The 22100-nt window shown below is 39.8% G+C and overlaps 1 protein-coding gene and 1 long non-coding RNA gene across 5 annotated transcripts in view; one reads left to right on the top strand and one right to left on the bottom strand.

Moving 5' to 3' along the window:
* aatkb (apoptosis-associated tyrosine kinase b) overlaps positions 1 to 22100 on the bottom strand; it is an 80748-nt gene that overhangs the window by 8941 nt on the left and 49707 nt on the right. The window contains exons 2-10 of one of the 4 annotated variants that reach the window (XM_047376918.1): positions 20385 to 20518; positions 10863 to 11004; positions 5041 to 5120; positions 4510 to 4628; positions 3633 to 3720; positions 2465 to 2598; positions 2030 to 2114; positions 1686 to 1807; positions 51 to 200 (exon numbers count right to left, since the gene is read on the bottom strand). In XM_047376918.1, coding sequence (XP_047232874.1) covers positions 51 to 200; positions 1686 to 1807; positions 2030 to 2114; positions 2465 to 2598; positions 3633 to 3720; positions 4510 to 4628; positions 5041 to 5120; positions 10863 to 11004; positions 20385 to 20518 — 1054 coding nt within the window. Of the gene's footprint in view, positions 1 to 50; positions 201 to 1685; positions 1808 to 2029; positions 2115 to 2464; positions 2599 to 3632; positions 3721 to 4509; positions 4629 to 5040; positions 5121 to 5780; positions 6215 to 10862; positions 11005 to 14052; positions 14189 to 20384; positions 21236 to 22100 lie in introns of those variants that run through there. The other 3 variants (XM_047376917.1, XM_047376919.1, XM_047376920.1) reach the window with 3 other exon arrangements.
* Positions 14278 to 20548, top strand: LOC124875091. The gene is made up of 3 exons (XR_007039964.1): positions 14278 to 14407; positions 19925 to 20155; positions 20413 to 20548. It is a non-coding gene; the product is annotated as an uncharacterized LOC124875091 (long non-coding RNA).

Raw genomic sequence — 22100 nt, 5'->3', positions numbered from 1 at the left:
GCATTTGTCTTGCTCCCCAATGTGTATGCCTCTATCTGTGTTTAGCTCACCAGCGCTCAGCCAGGGGGACTCTGAGCAGCGGCTTGGGTAGTCGCAGTTGCTGCTCTCTTACAGCATATGTCAGGACCTGTCTGTCAGAGTAGTGTCTGTAGGGCTGGTTTCCCAGCTCAAACAGCTCCCAGATAGTCACACCAAGAGACCTAGGAAGACAAGACATTCATCTTTAGACAATCATTGCTCATAATCTCACACAATACCCATGCTTTTGTTTCATGATATAATTGTTTTTGCTCAGCTGACTGTGTCAAAAGTCTTTCTCCAGTCACATAATTTATTTTAGTCTTCTTCTAGTTAATTTTCTTATGTTTCTTTCTTTTTTTGTGTTTTGTTCTGTGACACCATGAAACACAAGTGTAACTGCTTTATATGTTGGTAATATGTAAATGATCAGCCTTGATAGTGCTTGTTTTGTCCAGAAAATGCAGGCGTTCTGCAATACTCATGCTAGCTCTGCAACTAACAAATTCTCTGTGAATCCGATTAAATTGATGGGCCGCAGGTTGTGGATATAACTAAAGAAATTCTGATGTATATACACTATTATAACAATAAATTAATTCTCTGCAATGATTAACAATTCACAAGCAGTTTGTGGAAATATGGATATGTGCAAAATACCATGCTGCTGGTGGCTGTTTCAATGCATACATACATGCAAGCTTCTTTACTGGGAAACTAAAAATATTTCAAAGAGAAGATTTTGCAACCAGACCATGTCAACCTCACCCTAATTGTGCTAACTAATTGTTCTAACAGGGATGTGTAGAAATGGCTGCCCTTTAATATTTAAAAGACCTTAAATGTGATATTGCAAAAAAACAAAAAAGTGCATTAGTCAGTTAGCAGTCATTGACTGCCATCTGTGTCCTCCTCCTGATCACGTCTACACTAGGTTGTACGTCTAATACCATATCATGGAGTTTCTTTCTTCCAGACCTGTTTTATTTTTTAGTTCACAAATGGTCACGATTGTTTGAGGAGCTGTGCAAGACTGCTGTGATGTTTTCTGCTAACAATGAGAGATGAATCATACCCAGCCATCTGTGTGATTTATAAAATAATATTAGGAGGTATTTAAATACATCATGGCCTGACTTAAATACCTTGTCCAAAGCATAAAGACATAAAGACTGAACATTTAAACTAGGCAGAAGACAAGAACCACTGATGAGAATCACTCTGTAAGATGGAGACCAAAGCGTTTTCCACCAAGCAATACCTCTCTGATAGGAAAAAATAAATAGCACAACAAATCCATGGTTGTCGGATTCAATATGGCAAGCTAGAAAGAGATTTTAGAAATAACTAGTTTCTTGAAGGCATCACAGTTATCAGCTGTCTACGATGCAACTTGGATCCACTCTGTTGATTAACTGATTAAATTAGATTATAATAAATGTCAGATAAACACCTTTCAGTCTGCTAATGAAACTTTAACTGTATTTGTGTCATTGTCTCCATCAATATGTTGTTTGCTATTGTTTAATAACAGTGATCACTCTGCAGAATACTCATTAAAATAGTCTGTATCTGTCAAAGATCATAATAAGAATGTTTGGTGTGCTCCATCTTTTGTTGGTGAATCTCTGAATGTTTGAGATTCATCAATGTGTCATTGATCCTACCAGATGTTGCTCTGCTGGGTCTGATCACCTATCAGCAGGTTTCCATGAACCTCATCCACTAGCTCAGGAGCGATCCAGCGCAGTGGCACATACATCTGATCCGAGGTCACGTAGAAATCCTCCTAGTTAATTAGACATGAAGGAAACGTATACAAATTCACAGTTCTTCATTTGAATTTCTGATTTTGAAACAAATTAACTGAGTTGTCCACTATAATTGTTATTTTCCTGCCCTCTGCAGCAGGGTTCCCTGTCTTAACACAGTTTCTTCAGCAAAGTTCAGCAAATACCAGCATTCATTTGCAAATTGTACAGCTTCTGTTTGGAGTTTCACATCTATCTACCTTATACTTTGTGTGGGCCAGACCATAATCTCCGATCTTCACTGAAATGTCAGCACTCAGCAAGCAGTTCCTCAGGGCCAGGTCACTGATGACATATGGGAATAAACAGCTGTTACACATCTGCACCATTTAATAAAGTGTTAAACATGAGAATATCACGGACGTTTATGTTTTTTAAAATATTTCATTGCTGACTGGTGATGGAATTTTAAGCCTTTTCACGTGGTTTAACATGTTGTACCTTAGATAAAGCTGATCCGGAGAGGAGCAGTCATCGCCTGCAACAAAATCACTGATGCTGGAGTCGATAAGCAGCACTCAGGCAGCACCAGGATGTTGTTTCAGGAAGCAACTGGAGTCAAAGTTGATGCAGCAGCTGGAGTTGTTATAATTCATGCAAACGATAATTATCCAGCAGCAGGAGCTTGGAGATACCTGTGAGTGAAGCTGTGTTTGTGCATGTGCAGCAGTCCTGATGTGATGTCACAGGCCATCCTCTGCAGGATCAGGGGCTCAGGGGTGATCGCCTCGTTAGATCTGCAGCTTCGAAGGTAACCCTTCACATCCCCCTGGACACAGGAAAATAAAACATCTGCAAATTACAAGCTTTGACCACTGGAGGGCAGTGTTCAGCAGTAAACTGCTCTTTATGGCCTTCAGTTCTTGTCTAGCTATACAAGTTTCCATGAAGGAACAGCAGATCCTCAGATTTATGTGGAGATCTGTGGAAAAATGCATCCTTCTGGGCGAGTTCAGTTTGGACTAAGAAACCTCAGCAGAGTCTCATCTAGCAGCTGGCTCGTTTAACAAGTTTAATGATTTCAGCACAACAGCAGCAGCATTTCCTGCTTTTCTTTCTAATAGGGCAATCTGAAGTATAAAATCTAACTGTGACCAGACTTAAATCTGCAAACAGCAGTTTTGTTCAGGTTTAGCATACTTTTTTCACTTCAAATCAATTGAGAGTAGAAAGTCTTACAGCTGCTGGGAGGCAGAACCTCCCATCCAGATTATCTGGTTTACAGTGGAGACAGTGCAGAGGGTGATTGGCTGATTGATCAAATGCATTTATTGTCTCAGAGAAATGAAAAACGTCCTTGGTAGCCTGTAAGTCCGATCAGACAGGAGAAAAACAAAGTCCTCCCCCCTTGTTTTTAGTAAATGGTCCAACTGGGCACAAACTAAGTTAGTGTTTACTTTTTTCTTGAACTAAACATATGATTTAAAATCATGTCAGACACAGCTAAAGATCAAATAAGATTAACTTTATGATTTAATATCCAGTAGCTGCCAGCCTCAGCGGGACAAGAACATTCTTTAGTTTTGAGTTTTGGGGTATTCATTTACAACTTATCTGAATGTTTCAGGTTTGAAATGAATGAAAGATTTGGTGGTCAAATGTTTCTATTGACTTTTATCACTAACTCTGCATTGCTTTTGAGCAAACATTTATTGTTAGTTTTTCCTGGAATAGAAGGGGAGAACATGGAGTGTTTGCAAGTGTTTTTAGAAGCCAAGACTGTCTTGATTGGTGTTGCTCTGACTAAATGTGTGTTTGGAGGGGTCTGCAGTGTTTAGGATAAGAACCACTGATGAGACTCACCAGTGGACAGAATTCCATGACCAACAGGTAGGGGGTGACCTCTGTGCACTGGGCCAGGCACTGCAGCAGAGCCGGGTGCTGGAGTGTGCTGGAGAGCAGAAAGGAGGAAGAGCAGAAAGCTTAAAGCTGTTTCATTTTGAAACAGAACTGACAGAGAAAGCACATCTGTCTGAACATTATTCTGGACACATTTATGTTTTATTCATTGCTCCTAACATTCCTATGCTTCTAATTTTGCTTTGATGATGAAAGCCAGAGTCTTTGCCCCCTGGATTTCTTGAAGCTGGGAGAACAGTGTCTGAAGTGAGAATGTACTCAAGTATTCAACCAGCAAAATGCTCAATTTATTCTACTGGAATCCTTTTTTAATCCTTTTTCATTTACAAAATCATTGGTTCTGCCATTTTTTTCCTTTTAGAGTTTTATTTTCAGTTTCAGGTGTGTTGTAATGGTTACTGAATCTTTTTTAGTCATTCTTTATCCTCTAATGGTTAGTATAAATGTTAATAGAGTCTTGGTGACCAGAAGATGCCAATCTTTGCTGGAGTTCTCAAAAAGCGAAAAGCAACATTTCCTTACTATCCTGTTCATTGTATGCGTATGAAAGATAAATTTAAGTCCTCGCTCAGCCCTGTTTGTCACAGTTCCAGATGATTTAAACTTTTTAACTGTTGCTCTGACTGCAGATTCAGACAAGTTCAGGTGAGCAGCTGTTTGTAGCCATTTCCTGACATGTGGAGAACATTTAAAAACCGTTCTCTTGTCTTTCCCATCTTTAAGACTGGGTAAGGGACATGTGACCTTTGTCAAGTCATACAAAGGAAAATAATAATAGTGAAATATTTGTGAAATATTTGTGTCACCAGTGAATATGTACCGAGAAGGTTGTGCTTCTTCCAGGAAATGCATCTGCTCCTGCACACTGGCACTGGCTTTAAGCTCCTTCACCACCACCTGGGTGGTGTTCAGGCCCGTGTTCACCTCCCCCAGCAGAACCTGGAACAAAGCAGACAGAGATAAATCCATTCAGGGAGAATGCACACACTCCCATCCGCACAAAGACGTGAAGCAGACATACAGATGGACATTCCCAGTAAAGGTACACAGGGATGGAAAGGGCATTTGTGTTTGCATGACAGAGCGGTACGAGTCAGAAACAGACAAAAGACAGAGGGAAGGGTACAGGGAGAAAAATGTTATCTGGTTGCAGAAACATGGGGCTTTCCTACCTGCAGTGACAGCTTTAAAACGTTTTAGCTGCGTAACATTTGTACGCAGAGCTGTGCGTAACCTCTGGATCAAAGTAGCTGTTATTTATGGCACATTAAAGGCAACACATCCAATCACCTACCACATGATCCTTGGTGCATCTGAAAACACAAACCCAAAATGCCACAGGGGGTCTTACCTTCCCGAACCATCCATGTCCGATCTCTTTCAGGTAGAGCAGACTGTGGCGGCTCAGTTCAAAGGACCTCAGCAGCTGGGCTGAAAGAGATCAAAATCCTTTAGAACAATTCATACATTCCTGATAAATATATTTAATAAATATAATAAACATAAATATATAAATATATTCAGATGCTTTAACTTATTTTCTACAAACTGGATCATGCAAAAGTACAGTTGATAATTTTCCTGATCAGGCCGTTGTTGAAATGCAAATCACTCAAATGAATCCATCTGGCTGAACATGGAGTGCATTCATTTGAATACATTGTAGATCATAATCATGAGGCTAAAACACAAAACAAGCCTGCATTTATGAGGGATTATCACACAACAACACAGCGCAATATGTACGCACGGCTGCTGATCGTTGTAATGGATCTCAATAAATGTCAGTGCTGATGGATGGAGACGCAGGTGATCAAACAGCTGAAAACAATCTATACCCTTGTAATCTGAGGCATTTAAAACTGCAGCACAATGAAAAGAGCAACAAAAATGATTTATTAACAGATTTTCTGACTTTTCAAGTAACAACACATATTGTTGAAAAACTTGATTAAAATTAACTGAAAAAGTGCAAAAATGTAGGAAAAACTTTGAAATCCCCTTAGGAAGCATTTGGAAGCTAATTAAAGAAAATACGGACGACTCAAGGCTATTTGTTAACATTTTCATAAGCAAGATGACATAACACACCACATCTAAGCTGCTAGGTATCCATTCTCAAATCGATTGCTTTCAGCCATCTCGGAAGTGAATTATCCCAGCATGCCAGTCGTTGACGAGTAAACACAACATTCTCTGTTATGTTTGTTCTATATTAGGCTTTCTTTGGCACCGCGTTGTCTGATAGTCCTCCAGTTATCCAACACATTGCCGTCAGCATCCCCTGATGACTTGCATCCATCCTGCCTGCAGAGAATGTCCTGCTATCCCATCCTCTCCTGTCTCAACTCAGCCAAACAAACTGACTGCTACCTCCCCATCTTCACCCATCCCGTCACTCCCTTCCTTTCCATCTGCATCACCCTCGATGACACTTGTATTTTGGTTGTAAAGCTACCAACTGGCAGATCTTTGTGGAGCCATCATATCCCCACAGCAGACTGCCACACAGTCAAGTCCCTGTGTGGAGGCCTTATTGAACCCCCACGTTCCCTTCTCCAGATTGGTCATTCCTTACACCCATTCACACCCCGGCCCAACAGCAGAATAGTTGCCATTGTCTGGCTGTGTAGGACAGCATGGTACCAGTTAGGACCAGTTAGAGAGCACACACTGGGACTATTATCTCCCAGCCCCACGACAAAAGAATAAACAGTGGCAGGCGGAGGGTTCCACCTACTCCAACATGCTTCCCTCAAATATTCATAAATCTAACAACAATGAGGGAAACATGAGGCATTCTGTACCAGACTGTTCTTGCTCCAACCCTGTGGTGGTATTTTAGAAAAGCTACTAAAACCTCAGTTGCAGAAAACATTCCTGCAGTTTTTCCACCAGGAATCTTAATAGTTAGCCTTCCACCCATGATCCAGTCATCATTGGGGAGATCAGGCACAACTTCCATGTTTGTGCAAGATCACTCTTCACAAGAATTAGCTGAAAGTTCAGTGCAGACAGTCTAAATAGAGATTACCTCATGTTCACAATTTTCAGCCTCTAAATAAATGGGTCCGGGTCAATGCGTCCAATTTGCACCCCCATTTTGTACCTTCACATTTCCAGTTCCTTTCTTCTTTTTTCCTTTCCTAAGAGCAGTAACCAAAACTGCAAAGGTACCAAAGGACCAGCACTTGTTAGCAGTAAAGCAGTTCTCATTACTGGGTCAATATTCGAACTAAGTTTTTAGTTTGGATTGTTAGGTCAGTTTAAAGTGAGGTTGAACTTACCTACATTTTCTCAATACTGGTTCTCAAAGACAGGAACACTCTTAAGATTTGTGCTCATTGGAATCTGATCCTATGAAGGGCACACATCAGATAATGATCTGCTCTCCAACATGTAGACATGCAGACTCCATCACTACTTCTTGCATCTGATGGCCAATGAACAGTGTCTACAGTGTACCAGACCTTTTGTTTTTATATACAGAAGACATAGACTCATTTCTCAGCCACAACTGCAGAAAAAGTGTGGGCACAAAAAGCAACTTTATTCAAAAACAAAAGAAGAAAATCAAACCTGATTGCAAAGTTCTCTTTATAGAAAGTCCATTTAAACTAACCCAAACTCCATTTGACAGAACTATCTGAACATCTCCAATCAGATTGCTGCTGAGTACCAGCATCTCTGTCATATAATGGCTGCAGAAGCTGAGATGTTTTTAATGAGATGCATTTAAACCACTCCGAGTCAAATGGAGTTCCCATCATCCCCACTCATGTCCAGCACATCCCAGTCCTCTTGTCCTTGAATGATCATTTAAAGGTAAAGTTCTCCCACAGTCTGGAGAACCTATTTAAAAACATGTTGCAGCATGTAGCTGCTCTCTGCATATATTTGAACATTAGAATGGGTGTTGGTTCTATTAGGTTTACACAGCAGCCTGTAGCACTCAACAGCTGCATCAGGGCGGGTCCCTTAAACTGAGCCTCTGTCTGAGCCAAGCTGCTGCATCACTGAGGGCTTATTAAGACCTCCACCTACTTGGGAACACTGACTGAGAGCAGGCAGTTAACACAGAGCAGCAACATACTTCCACAGTCAGGACTTCTGAAAAATCTGAGACCTGAGTCTACATTTCCTGAAAGGAAAATCTTCCCAGTCTCGTTCAATCTCGGATTTGGTGGAAATTACTCTCAATCTTAATTTATTTTTATGTAGTCATTTTCTTCACTGTTTAAAATTAGGGCAGTACTTTGCAAAAGGATCCATTCTCCATCAATTATTTTCACAATTTGCCACATTACCTCAAACTTTTATCTTTTTTTTGGGATTTAATGTGATAGACACAAAGTAGGTAGAGGGAGAAGCAGAAAAGAGGTCCATGGTAAACATGAAGGAGCTGCAGAGATCCTTATATGGAAGTAAAATAGTCTCATTAGAATCAGACATTTTTTAGACATTGAATTTATTACACTGAATTTTTATCCTGCGCAAATATGTATGTGAATTTTTTTTGTACTTAAAATTCACCAGCAAAAATTCACCTGCAAGAATTCGCCTGAAAAAATTCACCTGCAAGAATTCGCCTGAAAAAATTCACCTGCAAAATGTGTTGACCTTCTGGTGACTCAAGCCAAAGCCCATTTGAATCTCATCACTGATCTTCATTAAGCCACTATCCAGCAAACTGTTAAGAGACTCGCCTCTGCCCAAGGCAATGGTTAGTCACGTGATCCAATAAGTGTAATCTGATTGGCTAAAAGACACTCGACTCGCTTGAGTGCTGATTGCTTTGGCTTGAGTCACCAGAAGGTCAACACATTTGCAGGTGAATTTTTTCAGGAGAATTCTTACAGGTGAATTTTTGCTGGCAAATTTTAAATACAAAAGAAATTCACATACATAATTGCACAGGATAAAAATTCAGTGTAATAAATTCAATGTCTAAAAAATGTCTGATTCTAATGAGACTATTTTACTTCCATATCCATAGCTCAGGTGGGAGAATCAACTATTAGTTGTGCTCGCCAGAAACCTAAACCTTATGGAAAAGAGGCTAGAAGAAAACCATTGTTGAAATGAGGCCACAATAAGCCTTGTTTGCAGTGTGCTACAGGCTATTTTGGGGACCAAGCAAACATAAAGAAAAACAAAACCTTTTGGCCTACACACAAAACACTGCGTGGAAGAAAACTAACCGTGCACATCACCCTGGACCCAGCATCCCCTTCACTGAAACATGGCAATTGTAGTTTCATGCTGTGGAACAGTTTTTCTTCAGAAGGGACTGAGAAGCTGAACAGAGTTCGAAACATGGACTGAGATAGATACTGGACAATCATGGAAAAAAACATGTTAAAGGCTGCAAAACACTTGAAACTAGGGAGGAGGTTTAACTCTCAGCAGGACAACACTAAACACACAGCCAGACTTAAAGTAGTTTAGATTTAAGCATATCCATGTGTGACAATGGCCCAGTCAAACTCCAGACCTTAATCAAACTGAGAATGTGTGGCATGGCTTAACATTTATAGATACTACCCATCAAATTTAACTGAGTTTGAGATGTTTTCCAAATAAGAATGAGGAACTTTTTAAACTGTGGAAAACTGGTAGAGAAATAACCAAAGACGTGCAACTGTAACTGCAACAAAATGTGATTCTAAGTGTTAAGTCAGTGCTGAATACAAATGCACGCCTCACTTTTCACGTTTTTTATTAGTAAATATTCAAAAATCATGAATCATTTTCTTTCAACTACTGTGTTGGTCTGTCACATAAAATCCCTCAAAACACATTGAGGTCTGTTCCTGATGCATGACCTAATGTGAAAATCTTCAATGGGTATGAATACTTTTGCAAAGTTCAGTATTCAGCATCCTGTAAAAACAGTATAAACTACATTTCTATACAGACCAGAATATTAAATGGTGCAGAAAAAGCACCATTAAAGTTATTTCAAACTTAAAACTGAAAGCAGCACCATGCATCTGATTTTCACTCTATAAAAAAAAAAAGACCTAAAATCAATATCCGAAAATGATGTCAGAGGGTGAGGTTATCCCGAAGGGGCAGTAATAAATCCCTGACTGCTGCGGCTGCTTCAACATATGGTTTCTATCATTCGTAGAGGACAAAACATGTGTTCTACAGTCAGTTTGCTGGACAAAATGTTTTCTCATCCAGGAGAATGTGTGCAGAAAGATTTGCTTTTCACTTTTCCGCTTAAACCTTTTCAAAACATTCATCATGACAAATCAAATTATTAACTCTCATTGGACTGATCTGATTTTAGAAACATGCAGCAGACATAATGCCCTCAACAGTATGAATTAGCTAAGAAATTAGTAGGAGAATGTATTCTTTCAGAATTCTTTGTGCTTGCATGAGTCGGATCCATTAAGTCTCGTGTCACAAGTTTATCAGGCAAGATCACCCCCTTAATACACAACAACTCACATTGTTCCTCAGATGCAGGAGGCCAGGCAGGAAGACTGAGAGAGGAATACTCTCACTGGGGTTTTGTGCTCTCACATGCCTGACATACCAGCAAACAGCAGCGTAGGCCGCTGCCTGAACGTTATTACGCAACTTGCAGATGTTTGTGGGAGAAAGTTTAAGAGTTCGTACTGCAGTTGACTGCAGTGATGAATTATGGGTTAGGTGGAGGCCCAACTGACCAGCACTGGGGTGGTGCTCACTCCAGTGAAGCACAGCTCTCCTCTGGCTCTTCTTACCCTAAACCCTTCAAATGTGTGTGCATGTGTAACAATCTGGCATCTCTGCAAAGCTGCTGCAAGGCTTGCATCATCAAAAAATGTGAGACATAAATCAAGAAGGACAGAGAGGCCAGCTTTGATGACTTCATCAGACATTCTTCAACAACACATCCATCTTCTCATTTAACAACAGAAGACTGGTGAATCTCTTTCAATATAATTAAAACAATTTTTAAGCCAAAACCTTTAAATGAAGATTGTAAAACACATCTTTCACCTCAAACCTGTTCACACATTGTTGGATCATCAACATCCATCAAATTAAAGCTGCAGGACCACAAAATGAAAATCTAACCTAAAATCTAAAATGAAGGTCTAACCTTGCATGACAGTGAGTCGTGTTATTAAAGTTTTGGAAAGTAAAAGGAGAATGAGTTGAACTTTGACCCACCGGATCGTGTCGGCTGCTTAGTGGTCGGTAGGGACACCTCAGTGAGCGGCAGGATGTAGACGTCCGGAGTGCCCTGGGAAGCCGGTGAGGCCAAGGTGGACATGTCTGCATGGTACTCATCACAGTCCGCATTCTCAAATTCCTGAGACACACAGATACACAAACATTTTGAGGGTATACAGCATCTTCAGTCAGGTGGAAAAACAGGGACACTGCATTGCTAAAGGTAGCTTTCATGTTAACAAAGGATCAAGTTTTAGATGTTTTGTTTGGTTTTTTGAACTCCTCCATAACATCAGTGAGCAACAGACCTGATTTCAGCTTTGATTTCTACGTAAACCACATTTAGAGTTGTGTCAGTGTGTGAACATACACTAGCTTTTAGTTAGGTGTTTACCCTCAGAGTTTATTTAAACAACCAACACAATCAAAATTCATAAGACCAAAAAAAAAACGTATACTATTATACGTATATTTATATTAACTTATATTAACTTATAGTATTATCTCCTGTGATAACTTTGGTTCAATATCAGCGTGCGGGGAAGTTTTAGTTTGTTTATTTGAGAGCTTAAAATTGAGAGAATAATGATAAATATAAATTTGTATTTAAATATTTGCACTGTACTGGCAGCTGGAAACAGCCCACATTTCTATGTAACGTTTTGTTAAACATTTGAGCTACATGGATTGTGCAAATACAAGTTGCTTTCAAGAAAAAATGTAATGTACCCCCACTTCTTATGCTAGACTATTAGTGATTTCACTTCAAGATACTACACAGCCAAGATGGCGTATTCATACCGATAATACCTGTTGATGCATAACCAACACAATCCCAACTGTGCCTAATTTAGCTAATTTGCACACCCAATACCTACATTTTTAAGTTTTCTTGTGCATTGTTCAAATTAAAAAAATCTACTTAATGTAGACTCAGTTTGACAGCAAACAGCAAAAACAAAAATTATTGATTTTTATGTAAATGCAAATACATTTTGGCATTAGAGGTTTAGGGGAACATTTCACACTAAAACACACAGCAGTTATGTTGTGAGAAACAAAAGGTAATAAAAGAAATGAAAATAAATAAAAGGTTGGGAAATAGAAGGTTTTTGGCTGGAGAAATATAAGTAAAGTAAGTAAATACACTTAGAAATACACTTAGAATAAAGAATGAAGTATACTAAATAATCTTCTGCTGGATCGATATTAGGTATGGTGAGTGTGGTGGCATAAGCTCCATTCTGTAGTTTTTAAATGTACTAATGTGACGGAAAAGTACATTTTTTCTCTGTCAGTTACCTAATAAAAAATGGCTGGTTTTATGTATTCCAAATAAGATTCAAACAGAGTTATTATTTGTATTTGAATGTTTTTTTGAAACAGCAAACTTGTATTTTGGAATAAAAGAATGCTTTGCAGACAATGCAACAACCAGATTTCTTGATTTTTCACCGATATAAAATGTACAACGTTTCGGGTTTTTTGCCCCGAAGATTGAAGCAGAACTAAGATAAACTCCAGCAAGCTGTGCTGGCCCGGTTCTGTGTTTCCCTGTGAGGCTGTTGGAGAGTCACAGTGCAAACAAAGCCAGTCTGTTAAATCCAGGGATTATTAGCTTTGAAATTACATGTATCACAGTCCTCTACTTCACAGATCAGAGAAAGCACTGGAGTGACCAGAGTTTTTTTCTGGCTGTAATGCAGCACTACTCTTCCCCAACTTGTTGCTGTGAACTGCTGGTCAGCTGTTTAAGGAAAGGTTACCAAACATTCTCCTCACTTACAAGGAAGGCAATGTATGGTTTTGCTTATGAAAACAAAGACATGTGGAAATTAAAATGCTTTTGTTTTAGTTATTAATCATGATTGAAAGAATGAGATTCCTGATAGAAGCGACTGAAACTAGATTATTTTGTAGGGTGGCTAAACTCTGCCTTAGAAACAGACTGACGAGCTCTGTTATTCAGGGTGGAGCTCCGAGCAGAGCTGCTGCTCCTCAACATTGAAAAGGTTAAGCTGATGTAGTTTGGGCATCAGCTGTGATTAGAATGCCTTCTTGATGCCTTTTGGAAGTTTTCTGGGCACTCTCAACGAGGAGGAGACCCTGAGAAGACCCATAACTCCTTGCAGAAACTGCATATCTATTCTGGCCAAGGAAAGTCCTGGGATCCCTGATGAGTAGGGGAGACTGGCTGGAGAAAGGGATAACTGAGTTTTATTTGAATACTTGTTATCCCCACGTCTCAATCTCAAATAACTGGATGGATGGATGCATGTTTTAAATCTTAATTGGGAAGCTACAAGCAGCAGTTCTTGTGAAGCAGCTGACTGCAGGCTGGCTTCCCAACTAAGTAGTATTTTTACTTCAAGTTATACTGTGAGAATTTCATACTGGATCATGATTCATCAAGGGTTCACATTGCCCAAAATGATGTAAAGGTTTTCTATAAGGCTAGAATTAAATGATCACATCAAGCCTTGTCTTACGTTGCTAACATCTTCTGAAAGATTCCTTTTGTCTGTTGTGAATAACAGAACAGCTGAGGATGGGGAGGAGGGACGGTGTTGGCTGCATCCACAGGCCGGATGTCAGAATAAAAGTCCCTCAGATGGGATTTGGAGGGCTGTGGGGTCCCTTCGCTGGAAAAATGTGACCCGCTGCAGCCCTCAGTAACACCCACACAAACACATGCGCATATAAACACCTCCATCTCCCTCTTCCTCCTGTCCCCCAGGAATGTGAACACATACATACTAGCACATGCTGTAGACCCCTCCTTCTGCCTCCACTCCAAAGCTTCACACGGCCCCACTCACCCCTTCTTACATTCAACATGTGATTTCAGTCTCTGTAGTGAAATTCTGTCACATATATACACAATATGGCATTTTTAAAACTCAATGTGACACTCAGTTACTTTCTTCTGTCTACATCCATTCAATTTAGTGATTTCTTAGTTTGAAAAATATTTTTGTATCCTCTTTTTCCTTAAAAGTCAAAAACAAATCAAGAAATTTACTATTGCATAGAGAATTTTGCATTTGAACATTTCAACACATTCATCAAACATGAATGGAACATTTTTACTTTGCAATAAATTAATTAGTTCTTTACAAATCTAGAAATTCCTAAGATTTCAAAGATTTGCAGTAAAAATCTGATGAATCCTTCTGTTTGAGCTTACCTTCCACAAAAGAAGATGACAAACACCTTTAAATTCTTCATTTTAGCCTTTTTTTTGGTCTCCCACAAATGCAAACACACACACACTGTGAGGGGATGAGTGGAGGGCAGCAGGAGGATGACAGAAGGAGTGAAACGTTTCAACATTCTGCTGAGAGAAGAGGAAGAAAAGGCTCTGCAGCTGACCACAGACTGTCCCCAAGACTGCCAGGATGGAAGGATGAAGGGGGAGGAAAAGCTAGGAGAGGAAGGGAGAAAGGAAGAAGGAGGAGCACAGAGTCTCCCAGTTGACAGCCTGGAGCGGACCTCTGGTCATCTGGTGCGGGAGAAGAGAGACGCCGAGGCCTCCCAAAAATGTAAGAAAACATACAAATAGGAAGAGGAGGAGGAGGAAGAGGAGGAGGGGTTCACATACTGCACACATAACATCACTGGCTGTCTTCTTGTTTGTCCTGAAAACTGAAGAACATCTGCAGGACAGTCACCCCCGAATACAGTGAGAAAAACAAAAACCTTAGGCCGAAATGTAACTCTGACATCTAACATCTAGTCCAAGATGCAATTAACAACATCCAGAGGGGATTTTCCTGTCCATCTCTATAGCTTCACATGGAGACATGAAACATATTTTACACTGAAAATTGATTTTCAAAAGTTTCTGAAATCTCACAGATCATATCAGGAATCCACATGCAGTCATAAATTACATAAATCTCACTAATGTTGAGCTTTGTATGACCAATTTAAATCATTATTGTCTTGGAGAGAAACCGTGAAATTTTTTTAACACCAGGATTTTGTCTACATACTGTATAGTCACAAAAATGCATACAGGGTTAAAGATAAACATGCACCTTCCCCTAATATCTGGCTAAATGTCCTTTACAAATCTGCACCTTGATTTCAGAAAATGCAGCAAAGGTCTCAAGGTCAAGAACTGAACTACGGACAGCTGCATCGAGGACTATAGCCTATGTACACAGGACACCTGATCTGCCACTACACTGCAGGACGCCCCACATCATAGCTGCTTTAAGTCTTGGTTGGTTGCTGGGTTGTTCCCGAAAATTCTGACCAATTTCCTTTTATCTGACTTGATTTGGGTGTTTCAACTGGACTGTGCTCCTAAACACATCCAACCTGATTTTGGCATGAATAAACAAGAATAACATTAAGCTTCTGCAATGAACTTGTGCACTCAGTTCCTGTTTTAGGACATTTAAGTTGTTTGTTGTATAATCTGGAAAAAGAAAGGCTTCACTCACTGTGTTTTTACACAGATGACAAGGAAATGTGTAAAAAACACAGTATTTACTTGCGGAACTTGCAATGAGGCTAATTATAACAATTATTAAAATAGAAACGATTCAGTTCAATTCACTTAATGTCAGCTTTATTTATATAGTGCCAATTTACAACTTTGGTGGCTTCATCTAGGAGAGCAAGACAGCTAAGCAGATGAACTCTGATTCAGTTTTCAAGTCTAGAGTATGAAAGAGAGCACATACAGTTAGTCACAGTAAAGGTACAGTCAGTAGCTATGTCTAGGAGACAGTGTTAAACACTGAAAGACAGGGCCAAGAGCATCATCTGTATAAAGTGAGTATTAAGTTGTTGACAAATTCATTGATTGTAGAACTAATATGTATTTTATTCTGAAATATTACACATTTCACATCTGCTTTACAGTTTGTTTTTGTATAAATAAAGTCTCGAACAGCCAGTAGAATTGGCGGATCATACATTATAGGACCAGTCCTCATCTGTTTTTACTACAACACAGACAGCCTTTTCTATCATCTCCCTTGATGTTTTTTTCCTCATATATTTGAAATTCCCTCTTCCTCCTCTATTAGAGGCAGACTGGGCCTCGTGGGCTGGATGCACTGTGAGCTCATGAGAATGCCCTTCCTCACACCCTCTCCTCCCTCCTCTCCTCCCACAGTCAATTCAATTCAATTCAATTCAATTCAATTCAATTCAATTCAATTCAGTTTATTTGTATAGCGCCAATTCACAACACATGTTGTCTCAAGGCACTTCACAACAGTCAGGTACATACATTCAAATTAATCCTAACCATTGAACAGTGCAGTCAGATTCAGTTATTTATTCAAATTGGATAAAAAGTTTTTCTATCTAAGGAAACCCAGCAGATTGCATCGAGTCAGAGACTTGCAGCATTCCCTCCTCCTGGATGAGCATGTAGAGACAGTGGACAGTCACTGGTGTTGACTTTGCAGCAATCCTTCATACTGAGCATGCATGTAGCGACAGTGGAGAGGAAAAACTCCCTTTTAACAGGAAGAAACCTCCAGCAGAACCAGGCTCAGTGTGAGCGGCCATCTGCCACGACCGACTGGGGGTTTGAGAGAACAGAGCAGAGACACAAAAAGAACACAGAAGGACTGATCCAGGAGTACTTTCTATGGGAAGGAAAAGTAAATGTTAATGGATGTAGCTCCTTTAGTAGTTTCACCTAGAAAGAAATAACAGATAAACTCTGAGCCAGTTTTCAAGGTAAGAGTCTGAATGAGAGCACATAGAGTTAGTCACAGTAAAAGCTCAGTCAATCGCCATGTCTAGGATAGAGAAAGGGTTAAACAATAAAAGACAGGGCTATGTGGATAATCGGTAGAGGGTGAGCAATAAGTTGTTGCCAGCAGAAGCTCGGACGATTCCCCTCTCCAGAAAGGTGTCACAGGTAGACACAGAGTCAGGCCAGGTGTAGCTTCTAGGAAGAGAAAAGAGAGAACAAGGTTAAAAGCTGAAATAACAGCAAATAATGCAAAATTGGAGAGTAGTGTGAGAATGTAGCGAAGAGGGTGAAAGTGGTCGTTATGTCCTCCAGCAGCCTAAGCCTATAGCAGCATAACTACACAGATAGTTTCAGTTCAGATTATTTTGTTAAACGCCGCTTATTTACAACAATGTCGTCTCAAGGAACCCCACAAAGGGTCCCACTGATGGTCATTGTTATACTAAAAACCACAAGGATTGGGATACCTCTCTCTGTCAGACTGATCACAACCATCGGAAAAGAGATGAGGTAACACAGGTAGCAGAAATGGAGGGTGTGTTTGCACCTCAACCATAACTGAGTCCCCTCATGCCCTGAACACACCCTGACAGGTTTCAGATGACTGAGTAGATGACTGCAGCCACCATCATAAAGTCAAACAAAGTTGAAGAAAAAACTGTTTTCAGTCAGAAGCAGCAAAAGCTTCTTTTATATAATGTTCAGCACTTTATTCATTTTTATTTTAACAGTGTTTCTTCAGCTTTATCCTATGGTCAGGGGCACTGGTTCCAGTGGTTCATAAACAGCTTATACTTTCCTTCTCTAAGTTTGAAAATTATTTTAATAAGATTCCAAAGAATGTGCAGTAGTGACCAGAGTTTTGTCCAGCTGTATGGAGCGAAGTCATGCAGAGCTGCCTTTGACATTGGGCGTACAATATGTGCTTTGGACAGAAGCCAATGGGGTATAGCTTCTATCTGAGGGAATATAACTGAACGCCCCCAGGTCAGAGTTTCTCATAGACATAATGATACCAAGGTGGCACAGCTCTTCGGTGTGTCCTGGATAACTGGATACACTAGGCAATGGTTACCTCTCTCCGATCTTGTACAGAACATTTGTGAAGAACATGGTGCCTAATGACCAGCAGACAACCTGATTCTGGATCAAGGTTTTGTGTCTACCAGAGCATCTCCTTTGCTGAGATCTACTAAAGTCAGTCTTCAGTTCCAGTGTACAAAACATTTTAAAGGGCATTCATAAATGCAGATTGTTGTTTAAAACAACCTGCATAAACCATATCAGTGACCTGTTGGCAGGAGGGTGGAGCGGTGAATTGATGATTAGGTCCTGGGTTTAAATTCCAGCTGAGGGCTTTCTGTATGGAGGTTGCATGGGGTTGCTTTCTCGAGGTCCTCTGGATTCTTCCAACAGTCCAACATAATGCAAGTTAGGTTATTTAGAGATCTAGAGCCTCTTAGGTGTTAGTTTAGGTTCTTTAGTTTAGGCTCAGCAGTGCCAACCAGGATAAGTCAGACATACCTGACTAAGAGTATGAAAAATAAAAAAAGGGAAACAAATAGCAGGAAATATGAAGTTGAACCCAGAAACTAAGGCCGCTGATTATTAAACCAATCCTTCATCTCTCTAACTCTTGAAGTAAAATCATTTGAGAGACTTTATCTGAGTGAGTAACAAAGTTAACAAAGTTAACCTAAATAAATGCTCTTTTAAACCAAAGAGAATTATGCTAATTTCTTACAGTATTTTGTAAGACAAAGTGTGGAATAACTCATGCTCATCTGCTGAATCCCAGCGGAGAGGCTTGTCTTGGAAGAATTCTCAGAAGTTCAAATGAGCTGCCATAAAAGATACAGAGAAAGAAATTCTTTCATAGATTTAAAAAATACATATTTTCATTTTTATTTTTTACACCCTCCATTTCTGCTACCTGTATGACCCCCTCTCTTTTCCAATGGTTATGGTCAATCTGACAGAGAGAGGTATCCCAATCGTTGTGGTTTTTAGTATAACAATGACCATCAGTGGGCTCTAGATGGACAAACTGTCTACTTTTAAGGCTAGGCTTAAAACTCTCCTTTTTGATAAAGCTTATAGTTACAGTGGCTTAGGTTATCCTGAGCTATCTGTGTAGTTATGCTGCTATAGGCTTAGGCTGCTGGAGGACATAATGACCACTTTCACCCTCTTCGCTACATTCTCACACTACTCTCCAATTTTGCATTGTTTGCTGTTATTTCAGCTTTTAACTTTGTTCTCTCTTTTCTCTTCCTAGAAGCTACACCTGGCCTTGCTCTGTGTGGCTCTGTGTCTACCTGTGACACCTTTCTGGAGAGGGGCATCGTGCGAGCTTCTGCTGGCAACAACTTAATGCTCACCCTCTACCGATGATCCACATAGCCCTGTCTTTCAGTGTTTAACCTTTTCTCTCTCCTAGACATGGAAATTGACTGAGCTTCTACTGTAACTAACTCTATGTGCTCTCTTTCAGACTCTAACCTTGAAAACTGGCTCAGAGTAGAAAAGTACCCCTGGATCAGTGCTTCAGTGTTCTTTTTGTGTCTCTGCTCTGTTCTCTCAAACCCCCAGTCGGTCGTGGCAGATGGCTGCTCACACTGAGCCTGGTTCTGCTGGAGGTTTCTTCCTGTTAAAAGGGAGTTTTTCTTCTCCATTGTCGCTACATGCATGCTCAGTATGAGGGATTGCTGAAAAGTCAACACCAGTGACTGTCCACTGTCTCTACATGCTCATCCAGGAGGAGGGAATGCTGCAAGTCACTGACTCGATGCAATCTGCTGGGTTTCCATAGATAGAAAAACTTTTTATCCAATTTGAATAAATAACTGAATCTGACTGCACTGTTCAATGATTAGGATTAAATGGAATGTATGAACTTGACTTTTGTGAAGTGCCTTGAGACATGTGTTGTGAATTGGCACTATATAAATAAATTGAACTGAAATGAATTTAATTCTCACATATAGATCTTCAGATGTTCTGTTTTGACCCAACAGAAGCCTAAAGGCAACAGATATTTTCTTACAATGCTCTCTTAGACTTCCCCTTTCAAAAGCTGGATGAACACTGTGGCGTTGCAAGGAAGCAATGAACAGAGCTGCTGAAAGCTGGCCAGAAGACACCTGGTTCCAGTGTACATGGGTGTAAATATTGCATGAATGTTAACATTCAAGATTTCAGCAAAATAGCTGTATTTTGATCAAAGCCAATAAGTTTTATCTGATAGTTGAAGTCTACAGTGATGTCGCTTTTTTCCTCTGCCCTATTTTATTTAGTGCTGTGACCCATTTCATTTCTCTGTTGCATCCACAAGATGGTCATGCAGTGCTGCAGGGCTCCTGACGGTCCACAAACTCATCCTGCTTTGTTTGCTGTTCTTCCTGCTTCCCATCTGCATACCTCTGCATAAACAACTCCGAATGGTTCTCACTAAGTAGAACGGACGTCTGATGAAAAGATGCAGCGAATGTCCAAGCCACTCTCACTGACTCTCCAAGCAAGAGACAAGAACTCAAAGCAAGAGACAAGAACTCAAAGCAAGAGGGTGAATATAGCTCGGAAGACTCCATATATACTTTAATATTAATATGAGTGTTTGTGTGCTTTTAAATTTGCTTTGGGCTTCTATTATATTTACATTTTTGCTCTAATTTATATGTGTGCCTTCATTGAATGTTATCTGTGTAGCATTCTATTTTAAACATGTAGAATAACAGTTTGATTGAATTGAATTTTTTGGTCCGCTCTTTTTCAAAGCTCAAATTTCTACCCACCTTGAAGCCCATTTTGCCCTTCTTGCAGCAGAGGCAGGCCAGCATGAGGAAGACAAAGGTGAAGAGGCCCGAGAAGGAGATGGCAACCACAGCCAGGGAGGATGACCAGGAGAGCTCGCTCAGCGGAGTGCCATCTGCAGGAAACAGAGAGCAAAGCACAATGTCAGCTGTTGAACTCAACGCTGCAAGATAACATGTTGGAGCATGTGTGATTTCTAAAAGCAACAACCCTAAAAGCATAAAAACTGACAATTTTCTTTTGCCTTTTGATTTATTGTGTCTTCATGGGATGTCATGTTTTGCTGTAGAAATATTTGCATGTTTGATTTAAAGCCTAGAATCATGTTTATGTTGGAAATGAAATGCTCTGAGGTATTCTAGACCTGCAGATTTTACTCACAGAACAATAAAGCAGAATAAAACTGTGCACAATAACACAGGCAGCACATTTTCTACAGCAAGTGGCTTTTTCATTTAAGTGCATTTATGGAACAGAAGTAAAACAAAAACATTTATCTGATTTGCTCCATTTTACTCAACTAATGTTCAGGCTAAATACATTAGGAATTTATGAGGTGGTGGATGAAGTTTAAGGATATTTTTGTGTCACTGCAACACTGTAGTGGCCCAGAAACACAATTAAACTGTGAAAACATCTACTTTAGAATACCCACATCTTCATTTGAACAGAAATGTCTAATGTATGATGTTTTAAACTCCAACAGTTCAGACAATACAGCCTGTATAGACTGGCATTTAAACAGTGGTGCTGAGATGGGATAGAGGTTGAATAACTCCTGGTCCAATGATGAATGTTAAATACATATTTTGATGGTACAGCAGCAAAATGTCATGCTGGTTAATGTTAAAAGCCAAATCCAGCTTTACACTGTAATGAGAAGCTGGATGAGTGTTGGTTACAGTTATAAGCAGATAATATGGCCTTAGTTACAGAAAATCAGCTGTCTGTAAATTTAAGCAATCTTAACCTTTAAATGATTATAACCCATGTATCATTAATTATACAAACAAAATTGAAAAAGTGATTATTGTGTAATTTATTTTTCCACCAGATATACTGAATTTTAAAATCCAAAATCCTCTGACGCTAATTTCTGAGCACGTCAGGGTGCTTATCTGCTGCAACAAGCAAAAAAAATTATTGGTGAGTAAAACTGGTGTTGAATGAGTCTGTAAAAATACAGCCTCATTTAATACACTGAGAAAAACAAAAATTGGCAGCCAATCCAGAACTCAACACAGCTGTTACCACATTACTCAAAGTTTTACATGAAGAACAATCTGTGGGGCTGCATGGTGGTGCAGTTCTTTGCACTGTTGCATTGCAGCCAGAACGTCCTGGGTTTGAATATGGGCCAGGGGGTTTCTGCATGGAATTGGCATGTTCTCTCCTTGCATGGATGAGTTTTCTTTGGGTACTTCGGCTTCTCCCACAGTCCAAAAGCAGTTTAGCTTAGCTGGTGTCTCTGAATATTACTTAGGTCTGCATGTCTGCATGCATGCTCATGCACGACCCAAAAAGGATAAAGTGGGTTTCAAGAATGGATAGAAGGATTTTTGTAAACCTCATTTGTATTTTTTTGGCTGACATAAATGCAAAGTAGTGATTTATGTGCTGTTTAATGAACAGAAATGAACAGAGATGAGGAGCAAACAGAAACAATAATTCACAACAAAACAGATTCATAAAACCGA

Source organism: Girardinichthys multiradiatus, chromosome 10 (assembly GCF_021462225.1).
Source record: "Girardinichthys multiradiatus isolate DD_20200921_A chromosome 10, DD_fGirMul_XY1, whole genome shotgun sequence".
Taxonomy (NCBI): Eukaryota; Metazoa; Chordata; class Actinopteri; order Cyprinodontiformes; family Goodeidae; genus Girardinichthys; species Girardinichthys multiradiatus.
The sequence above is the reverse complement of the archived record's forward strand: the minus strand, read 5'-3'. Positions and strand labels throughout refer to the sequence as shown.